We start from the raw sequence: 10,854 nt of genomic DNA on the forward strand, positions 1-10,854 counted from the left end.
TCTCATCCCTTCGCCATCCTTCTTTCACTGTCAAGATCTCTATCTTTTTTTTCTGAATCACTTGATCAAATTATCTCTCTTCATTTTCCTTTTGTGTACCTAAACATAGTTCTTTATTTACGGTTATAATTTCATCGAGACAATGAAAGGAGGACAAAGGATTTGAGAGAAGATGAGGATTCAGTCATTTGGGTATGAAAGAATCAAAATGAAAAAATACATTAAAACCTTTTTTTTTAGTTTTGAATAAGAGCGTATTTGCACATAGTGTGTTTTACATTTCTTTTTACTAGGTAATTCATGAAGGAGGTAAATAATACGAAAAAAAATAAGTTTAAAGGGGCTAATAATAAGAAAAAATAAGTGCTGGGGTCATAGAATTCTCGCATAGTTTAGGTGTGTAATTGATAATTTCGGCATAATTTAAGTGTGTTCCTATGTCTTATTCCTATTAAATACATTCATGTTCACTTTAATTTAATTAAATTATCCTTCAAAAGTGAAAGTTGGTTCATGATTTGAGATGAGAGAATACAAAAGAAATAAATTATTTTATCCTTTACATAGTTGATACTAATTGTGTGAGATTCTTTTTGTCTCGCAACTTAATCAACTCAAAGTTTATGGAACAAAAATATACTTCCTCCGTCCCAATTTATGTGATATAGTTTGACCGGACACGAAGTTTAAGAGATAAAGGAAGACTTTTGAATCTTATGGTCTAAAATAAGCAAAAGATATTTGTGTGGTTATAGATCATCTTGTTAAGCGTAAAAGGTAAAGTTTAAAGTTAAATTATTGTCAAATAAAAAAAATGTATTATTCTTTTTGGAATAAACTAAAAAGAAAAGTGTATCATATGAATTGGGATAGAGTGAGTAAGAGTTGAGTTCACAATTTTTATTTTTATTTTTATTTTTATTTCTTGGTTGAAAAGTCACACACGTGAGTTGGGTAAGGTTTCCAGGAGAGAGGGATTAAATTTTCAACTGGCTCGGTTGAATTTTTGTCATATTATGTATATCGTGACAAACTGTGCGGACATATCAAGGCACCATTTATTCTTTGTTTTAGCACCAATTATTTTGCATGCGAAAGAACGTGCACTACAGGCCAGAAATGAGATGGAACTATTTCATATGATTTCGATCTTAGACTTGGAAATAATGGGCATGAAGAATTGAGTCTGACTCTGTCTGAAGTAACTAATTGCTGCAATACCGATGTTTGTTTGTTGTCTATGACTTTCATCTTTAGCCCTACGTCTGTAAAAATTAAAAAAAATTAATCCAAGGAGTAACAGCTTATCTTGGCGAACATTTGAACAAGAGATGTCAAATTACTTTATTACTTGCTTTGATTATCAGAGACATTTACATTCGACGCAAGTTAGTCACATCAGCGATGAAATTAGTATTTTCGCTAAGAAAGTTAGTATATCTAAAAAAATTGGCTTTTCTTGAGCAAGAGTAGCTTCATCCCTGGGTGCCTTTGCCATCGTAAAGATAAATTATACACATGCAACAAATGAGCTCTTTTCCAAGACAATGCACATTTGCGGCAACAAAATGTGTGATGATTCGTGGTATATTGTGGCAACAGCCAACAAGCGTCTACTATTGTTCAAGACCGTGTCATCTCAAAAATGAGTAATACAGCAAGTGTTTACTGAACGGTAAACCTTAAAATGCATGTTAGTAAATAGGACTAACTTGCAACTGAGATGTAAACAAATACTATTATAGAGAAAATATTATACCTTGCAAGTAATAGGCACAAGCAACGTCATCTCTGCAACGTGTCATTATTCCACATAAAGAGTTGAATACTACGTACTATAACAATTTTGAGAACCAAAATTCAAGATCCATCAGATGTTACCCGGTAATTGTACTCATAGAAGCGTGACCAAATTAGTCCAAACATCACCTATATAAAATTGGTATTAGTTAAAGATTTGCTTAGATGTTTACCATGTAACGTATTTCTATTAGGTATTATTCGAAAATTCAATGTCAGCAATATATTTTAAAAGGATGTAAGGTACATGCATAAATAGTAAATTTTCTTATATACCATCAGGTCAATTTAACGGGTTATAATAAATTATTTTTTCATTTTCAGGTTACAATTAGGCTACATAGTGTAGTAAATGAACTTGATGAAGTAAAAAAAAACTATATATTGACAGTGTATAAAGTTTAAACTCACATTTTAAAAATAGAAAAACATCTTTCTTGACCCGCAGGATAGATTAAGTCTCCTTGTGAAATCTGGGGAAAAAAGAAGTTACTGAAAATATTCTTTTAACTAATATTGGACTATCACATAATGTATTTCGATTAGTAGTTACACGAAACCAAAAGTCAAAAATATATATATATATATTTTTTTTTAAAGAAAGAGAATCATCCCACAGAATGGACCAAGTCTCCTTTTGAAACTTAAGACAAATTTGCTACAAATTGGTGCTGCATAGTACTCCCTTTCTCCCGATTTAAGTGTCATATTTTTCATCTTAGTTTATCCCAAAAGAATGTCATATTTCTTATTCAGAAACAATTTAATTTTAAACTTCTTATTCTACCCTTAAATGAAATGATTTATAAAAAATGAGATATCTTATAATTTATTTTATCATATATATTTAAAAGCTTTTTTCTTTTCTTAAACTATTTGCGAGTCAAATAAAAACCGCCCCATGAATTGAAACGAAAGGAGTAATGTACTTCGGTTAGTTGTTGCTTGAAAACCCAAAGTCAGAAATATATTTTATAAAATAGAGAATAATCTTTTCATGAACCACCGCATAGACTAAGTCTCCCGGTGAAACTTAAAAAACAAATTTACTGAAAAATTGGCATTACAGTCAAACCTCTCTATAACGATGTTTGTCCGGATAAATTTTTGGCTGCTACAATGAAATACTATTATAAGGAACGTCAAAACATAACATGAAAAATCGGTTCCAAGGAATTTTTCCAGTTATAGTGAAATATCGTTATAAAGGAGGCTATTATAGATTGGTCTGACTATACTCTATAACAATGTCGCTTGCCCAGATACTCTTTGACAGCTATAGCGAAATGTTATAGAGAACATATAACATAACATAACATGAAAAATCGGTTCCAAAAGAAAACTTACTTGTTATAATGAAATGTTGTTATAAAGAATGACTATTATAAAAAGATCAAACTGTACTACTATATAATAACTACTTAACTGTAATCTTCTTCTGCGGTTAGTAGTATATACTAGCAAAACATATAAAGAGTAGCCATGCTCCGGAACATACTCAAATCATTATTTTCTTGTTCAAATGTAAATAGAACCAAATTCTTTAGCATGATATGTATAGTTCCTCTTTTAGTTTTGTTATGTTCCATTGTTCCTTGTCAGTCTTTGCCCACAGGCGGGCTGCAACTTGACTGTCAATCTTTGTTTGCTATTTCCCACAACTTGTTTAGTCTATCACTAAATTGGTCTTCTTCAACAAGTTGTTGTTTATGGGAGGGTGTTGATTGTTGTAGAAAACAAAAAAGGGTGACTCATATAAGGTTTCAATCCAAATCCCTACATGGAACCATTTCTCATTTTATTACTAATCTAACACATCTCTCTGCACTCAATCTTTCACACAATAGCCTATCAGGTCCTCTCCCTGATAGCCTTTTCTCATCTCTGCCTCTCTTGAAGATCATTGATTTAAGCGATAACAAGTTAAATGGAACATTATCGCCATTTGATATGTTATCAAAAAGCATCGTACATGTAAATCTCTCAAGCAATCAGTTTTCAGGGGCAATTGACTCTTTGATTTTCAAAAGTGCAGGATTTTTGTTCGTGTTGGATATCAGCAACAATGCCTTTTTTGGATCCTTGCCACATGTAAATCGTAGTATTTCTTCCACCATAATGTACCTTGATTTCTCCAATAATAATTTCACTGGCAAAATTCCAAGTCTTGGACTGTGTTCTAGTCTGAGAACTTTCCGAGCCGGTTTCAATTCTCTCTGAGGATCCCTCCCTAATGATCTTTACAATGCTTCAAGTTTGCAAGAAGTAGTTTTACCAGCCAATAAACTTTCAGGGCAAATTGGAGAGGGGATTGTTGGTCTTATCAATCTAAGAGTTGTTGCACTCTATGGCAATGAGTTTACTGCAACTATTCCTTATAATATTGGCAAGCTTTATTACTTAGAAAAATTGCTCCTTCACAGCAATTACTTAAATGGATCTCTGCCACAATCACTTATGAATTGCTCTAAACTTGAGGAACTAAACTTAAGGATTAACTTCCTACAAGGTGAGTTGTCCATACTTGATTTCTCTAAATTGCTTCATCTCAAAACATTTGATCTAGGGAACAACTTCTTTAGTGGTATCCTGCCATCAAGCCTTTACTCATGCAAGTCACTATCAGAGATTTGCCTACCAGTAAACAAACTCGAGGAGGAAATTTCACGTAGCATTATGGAATTACCATCTTCTCTTTCCTGTCTCTCTCCAAAAACAACTTTGTGAACATCAGAGGAACTATCGAAAACTTGGCAGGCTGCAACAATCTGCGGACGTTGATTCTGTCATTGAATTATTACAATGAATCTTTTCTTGGTGATGATGAAAACTTAATTGGTCCAGAGGGATTCCAAAATCTGCAAATCTTGGGCCTAGGTGGTTGTAAACTTAACGGTCACGTTCCCTGGTGGTTGTCCAGGCTAAGTAAGCTAAAAGTTCTTGATCTTTCTCAGAATCAAGTACAGGCATGATTCCAAGTTATTTTGGCTCTCTTCCATACTTATTTCACTTGGACCTGTCACATAACTTGCTCAATGGATTGATACCTATTGATGTTTTCGAGTTAGGAAGGCTGGCATTCCAAGAGCTGGACCAAATTTATCCACCATTGCCACTCTTTATCCAACGACCTCAACTCATCGATGCCACTAATTATATATACAATCAGATCACTCACCTTCCACGAGCTTTATACATGGGAAGCAATAGCCTTACAGGCGATATCCCTCCAGAGATCAGCCAATTGAAGTTTATGCATATCCTGGATCTCAGTAACAATTTATTTTCAGGCAGCATACCGGAGACGATATCTATGCTGACTAACTTGGAGAAAGTAGACCTATCAGGTAACAATCTTTCAGGTGATATTCCCAAATCCTTCAAAAGTTTGAACTTTTTGTCTTCATTTAGCGTTGCGAACAACCTTGAAGGCACAATACCAACAGGGGGACAATTTCATACATTTCCTAGTACAAGTTATCTAGGAAATCCAAAACTCTGCGGTCTCATATTGCAACAACCTTGCCCCAATGAAATACCACATAAACATGCTTCAAACCAAAGGGATCAAAAAGAGGAGACAGAAATATTTTGGCTCAGCTATAAGGTTGGCTTTGGCATTAGTTTTGTTCTTACTGTTTTCTCATTTTCCAAGTTCTTGAAGTTCACTTAAAAAAATGTTTTCAATGGGAGGAACATTGACATTGTACATGCCCCATTTGAAGCCATTTTCACTATAACTCTAGATCAAGTCAGTAATAAAAGCTAGTGAAGTTATGTTGTATATTTCTTATTTTGCTTCCTACTAAATTTTTTACCTTGGATTAGGAGAATTTGAACATAAGACACTCGGCTCGAGGTGATTTGGGGGATGGTTATCGAAGTATCGTAAGAGTCTATTGTAGCGAAATCATACAAATCAGTTATCCATATATTCCGCAATCATTGGGGATTCATCGTCCCTCCAGAGACATATGATAAAATTGGAACGATAAACATAAGATTAGCATCGCTCATGTGCAAGAATGACACACAGAGATCGAGAAATGGCTCATTGGAAATTCATCAACCCGACACCAAAAATTAGGACTAAGTTGCCACATAGATAAAATCGACAAATATGCACCAAAGTAGCCATGGAAGATTGGGAGGTAGAGGCGGATATAGTGCATAAATTACAGGCTCGTTTAAATCAAAGAAAATCAGGACAATCAGATAGAGTGAATAGACTAATGGAAAAATTTCAGAAATATACAAGTTGGTCACTTATATTGCAAAAAATAGCTCAAAACTTACAGTACAGAAAATAGCCCAAAATATACAATCATATACACACACTTATGCCAACATATACAAACATATAAGAAGGGAGAGAGAGAGAGAAATGTTTGGGTCATTTTTTGCAAGAATTAAAAAAAAAGGGTCAATTTTGGTATCATTGTTGCCCCAATTAACATACAGTCTAATTTTCTCTAGAAGTTCATGTGAGGTACCATGAGTGAAAACTAAAAACTCATGACAATCCCTTAGAGTAAATGGAATAAATTTAAATAAGGTACAATGCGTGAAAACATGATAGCTAGTCTGGTAGAGTTTGTTAATTATTCCAACAGTATAGCTCAGCTAAATATAGCAAGAAGTCCTACCGATTTATTAAACATAAAAGTGTCAATTATGAACCATTGTCAAAACTGGGGACAACATTTAAATACCGGCAGGATATACTATAGCCTATTAATGCAAATCGCCATACGTTAGTGGGCAATTGCATTGAAAAACGTGGCCTTTTCATCACCAAAGAGAAAGAACAAACTAATACTAATTGTGCATATGAGTACTATACATGTTGGCTAAGCTAATCAATTTAACTATAGAAGTACTTTTAGGGGTTGTTTGGTAATCCAACCCTCATCATCAATAAAGGAGAGACTTGTTAATTGTTGTAACTCTTGTTGGCTCAATTTTGCTTCCCATGCTACTCTTTTTAAATAGTTTGATCCCATTCCTTTGCAACTTCCCTCGGCAAATGTTAATTGTTTCCTATATATTATAAAAAAAAAATGAGAAAAATAAAATAAAATCAACTCTAAATGCTAATGAATAAGAAACTTAAAAAATTATGGGTCATATAGTAGGTCCATTAATCAACATATTAAAGGGTAAAATTCCCAAAATAGCCATTTTCAGCCTATGTAATTGAACAACAGTCATTATTGTGAAGTTTCAAATTCCACGAGTGAAATTCCATGATAGTATTACGGGTTTTTAACGGTCAAATATAAAACTCCAAGACAATGGTTAATTTCAAAATATAGGGCTTAAAAGTGGCTTATGGGCGCTAATTCTACCATAGAAATGTTTAGAAGGGGTTCAAGTTTTAATAGTTGAAACAAGTGTATATGGTCTGAAAGGGAGATTTCTAAGAATTACTCTATTCTCGATCTTGTTTGAAGAAAAGACTTGAGATCACTAATTAATGTGTTTGGTTGGAAGTGAATCATCTAAAAGTTGTAAATCTCTATATCACAATTCCCACGTAATGTTTTAAAATAAATGAGTATATTCTTTTTCGAATCGAAGGAAAAATAAGTAAATAACCTAATAAGTACCACCGATCGAGGACTATGGTATTAAGATTCATCGATCATTAATTGAATATTTCAAATTCGAGCTTTAGAAATTATTTTTCTCTCTTTTAATAAGCCTACTAGGCATACTTCAAATTAGTGGGACCAATAGCCATCAAATATGAGATGGTTAGGTCAGGACAAAACGACTAGTCGTGTTAGCGTAAGAGATAACTCTTTTATCTTTAACCAGGTCTCGAGCTCGAGCCCTGTATATGGTGTTATTTTTGATAGGGAGTGCTTTACTCCTAAAATGGAACTTCAAGAAGCGAATCCGAATTAGTTGAATTCGACAGCAAGTATCGGACACCGGATGAGAAAAAAAAAAAAGAGAGATAGAGAAAGAACTTACTCTTTGCCAACATATCTTCCAGCAGCCCAACCCTCAGGAGTGATGACATTAGACATGGAACAATCATAGAATATAACCCTTGCATAGTCTCTCCATGGCCTACCCAAGAATGCTTGTCCATTGCCAATCACATTACAATTCTTGAACACAAATCCACTTCTATCATTAGGGTTTGATCTTGCTTGTGCTGTTATGTATCCTACTAATCCATCTAAAGCTCCTGCATTTACTGATATTGTACAACTCTGCATATAAATCAATTAACACATCAGTGTTTACGTATTCCATTATAAGAAGAGGGGATTCTTGGATCAATACTAAAATTGACGTCGTGTGACCTATAGTCACTTGTTCGAATCTCGGAATCAGACCATGATCTTTGCATCGGGGTAGGCGGACATTACACCCTCTTGGTGTACGACCGGCCAGTGGCGGAGTCAAGATTTTTACCAAGAGAATTCAAAATATAAAGAAGTAAACACAAGAAAAAACTAAGGGGATTAACATTTACTATACATCCATATAAAATAATTTTGATTATTATATATATATAAGTGTAATTTTCTGGCGAAGGGGCGGCACTAGCTCCACCCTTAGGTGCAGCCTTTTACCGAATCTTGCATGAACATAAAATATTTCGTGCACCCAATTGACTGTTTTATTTTAATACTCACTTCGTACTAAAATGTGTCACTTGTTGCTTTTCGAAATTCAAACTATTTGACCAATATTTTCAAATGAATTTTTCACAATATTGATATGATAAGAATTGTAATTTTTAGTACTTTTCCTATAGTTTTTAAATATCTAATTTTTAATAATAAATTATTAAATTATATAATCTAATATAGCTTCAGATATTTGTTAGATTGACTCTCGAAAAGCAAAAAATGACACATATTTTAGGACGGAGGGAGTATATGCCGTCTTTAGCCCATATGACATATAGTTGAAGAAAATAGTAAGTAGCGTTTCACCTCATAAATAGATTGGCCATTACCAAAGATGAAATCAACAGCTCCTTCAATGGTGCAAAGCTTGAAATAATGTCTTCCTTGAACATCCCATAATGTGTCTTGTAATCCAAGAAATTCACACTTATAAAAAAAAGATTTGTCACCGGAAATCATGGCTGCCACTGCCACCACCCTCGGATTATTGTTGCTTTTCGGAGGATAATTGTAAGAATTCTGATAAAAGTCAAAGGTACTTTTGTTAATAATTATAAGAAATGTTAAACTTTTGTTTAAAAAAAAAAAAAATTATGTTATATCAGTTATGGCTTAATAAACCATAACCTTGGTTAAAATTTTGAAAATTAACTTAAATAGCCGTCCGCCTGACAAATGTATAATATATATATATATAGGCTTGAAATTATAAAGGGCCGAACAACCAAATATGAAAATTATTCCCTTTGTTTAAAAAGGAATGAATGAATTCTGAGTAAGATAATTGGAGCTTCTAATTTTCGGTCTAGATTCAAACATTGATTTCTTAATGTTAAAATAAAATTTACATAATTAGAAACTGGATAAAAAGTATCATAAATTACAGTTTTAAGAATATATATAAAAAGGCAGTGGTAGAAAAAATTATTTTAGTCTCCAAATAGTAATAATAATATTGTCAAGTAAATAACACCACTAACTTTTGTTTTTCGCCTTTTACTTTTCACTTACTATGATGGTTATACTTTCCACAATTGTATTGTCAGCCTCAGAAGTGAAAGTAGCATCTGTAGCAATTGACTCATGAGCATCCCAAGTTATACTTGTTTTTCCACTTTCTTCTCCTTTGAGATAAATATATGGCTTCTCTCTAGGAATTTTCACTTGTTCTCTACATGCAACATCACAATATCATATTAAAATACTATAGCATAGCATAAGATAAAAATAGTTTTTAAGTTCTATGAATTGACTAGTACACATATTTTCACATCATCATGCATAATTTAATTATGTTATTTGAACTTTCCAAATATATCGCAAAGTGCATATGTTGGATCCTTCAAAAGTAATATATTTTTTGGAGAATTTAACACGAATACGATATCGACAGTCAAACAATATACAATTGGAATTCATCCTAAAACAATAGGCTAGTATTCATAACAAACCTTATATGTGGTAACATGAAAAATAACATATAATATACTATAGCAGGTTAAATTACACCAATAGTGTAATGATTTCATTTAGTATCAACGTATGTAACTTAAATCCCAAAAAATATTTAAATCAAGATACGAAAGATAGGATGATAACATGCTATAGCCTACACCGATAGTAATCTGTTTATTTACTATCAATCTATGTAACTTAAATTCGAAAAAGAATGTATAAACCAAGATACGAAAGTGATACCTATACTGTCCAGCTTTGATGATAATACAAATCCAATTCTGGTTATTCTGAGGCACAGAATCAATGGCAGATTGAATAGTTGGGAAATTTCCATGTCCAGATGAATCCACATACACTGTTGGATAGTTCAAATTTTCCTGTTTCCACTGATAATCACTATGAAATCTTGCATTTCCTAGTTCAACTAACCCCATGAAGACGAAAACTAGAATTGTACAGTAAAAAGAAACCATATTTTCAAGAAAAGATCAGTGATGAAAGGGGAAAGAAACTAGGAAATAAGAAGTTTAAGCTGAATAAATACAAGATTTTATAAAATAAAAAAAAATAAAAAAAAACTGAAAATCCCACTTCAATACAACTCTATATAGGGAGTTGTATTCCTTTAATTAGAAGGTAAAAATGGAAAAAGATAATTGACATGATTTGTAGAATCTGTTACCTTCCATCTTTATTTCATTTTCTCATTTCGTGAAGAATCCATTTGTTTATTTTCTCAAGTACTACTAGTTGGAACACTTTTAGATTCTTGGAATTCCTACTGATTGATCTATGATTGGTAATTCAGATTTGACTGTAAACATAAAAGGAAAATGTGAAACGTGGAGAAACAATAATGTTTAGAAACTACAAAAAGAATTCCCTAAAAGTGTTAGAAATTAAAAGATGGGACGTTATAAATGGTGTTATTGATGTGGCTATTGAC

At 32.8% G+C, this 10,854-nt stretch overlaps 2 protein-coding genes and 1 non-coding gene across 3 annotated transcripts; 2 read left to right on the forward strand and 1 right to left on the reverse strand.

Annotated features, from left to right (window-relative positions):
• The first annotated feature begins 3,750 nt into the window (after nucleotides 1-3,750).
• LOC132039231 (receptor-like protein 2) lies at nucleotides 3,751-4,772 on the forward strand. Its single transcript, XM_059429763.1, has 3 exons — nucleotides 3,751-3,974; nucleotides 4,056-4,468; nucleotides 4,558-4,772. The coding sequence occupies exons 1-3, from the start codon at nucleotides 3,751-3,753 to the stop codon at nucleotides 4,770-4,772; spliced, it is 852 nt and encodes a 283-aa protein (XP_059285746.1).
• Nucleotides 4,773-5,758: 986 nt separating this feature from the next.
• Nucleotides 5,759-5,866, forward strand: LOC132041273 (U6 spliceosomal RNA). The gene has a single exon (XR_009410973.1). It is a non-coding gene; the product is annotated as a U6 spliceosomal RNA (small nuclear RNA).
• Nucleotides 5,867-6,458: 592 nt separating this feature from the next.
• Nucleotides 6,459-10,581, reverse strand: LOC132040638 (probable pectinesterase 29). The gene is made up of 5 exons (XM_059431293.1): nucleotides 10,149-10,581; nucleotides 9,462-9,621; nucleotides 8,757-8,969; nucleotides 7,780-8,024; nucleotides 6,459-6,840 (listed from the first exon to the last, which is right to left on the reverse strand). Exons 1-5 carry the CDS (start codon nucleotides 10,379-10,381, stop codon nucleotides 6,669-6,671), a joined length of 1,023 nt encoding a protein of 340 aa, XP_059287276.1. The 5' UTR covers nucleotides 10,382-10,581; the 3' UTR covers nucleotides 6,459-6,668.
• Nucleotides 10,582-10,854: the final 273 nt, after the last annotated feature.

Source organism: Lycium ferocissimum, chromosome 12 (genome assembly GCF_029784015.1).
Source record: "Lycium ferocissimum isolate CSIRO_LF1 chromosome 12, AGI_CSIRO_Lferr_CH_V1, whole genome shotgun sequence".
Taxonomy (NCBI): domain Eukaryota; kingdom Viridiplantae; phylum Streptophyta; class Magnoliopsida; order Solanales; family Solanaceae; genus Lycium; species Lycium ferocissimum.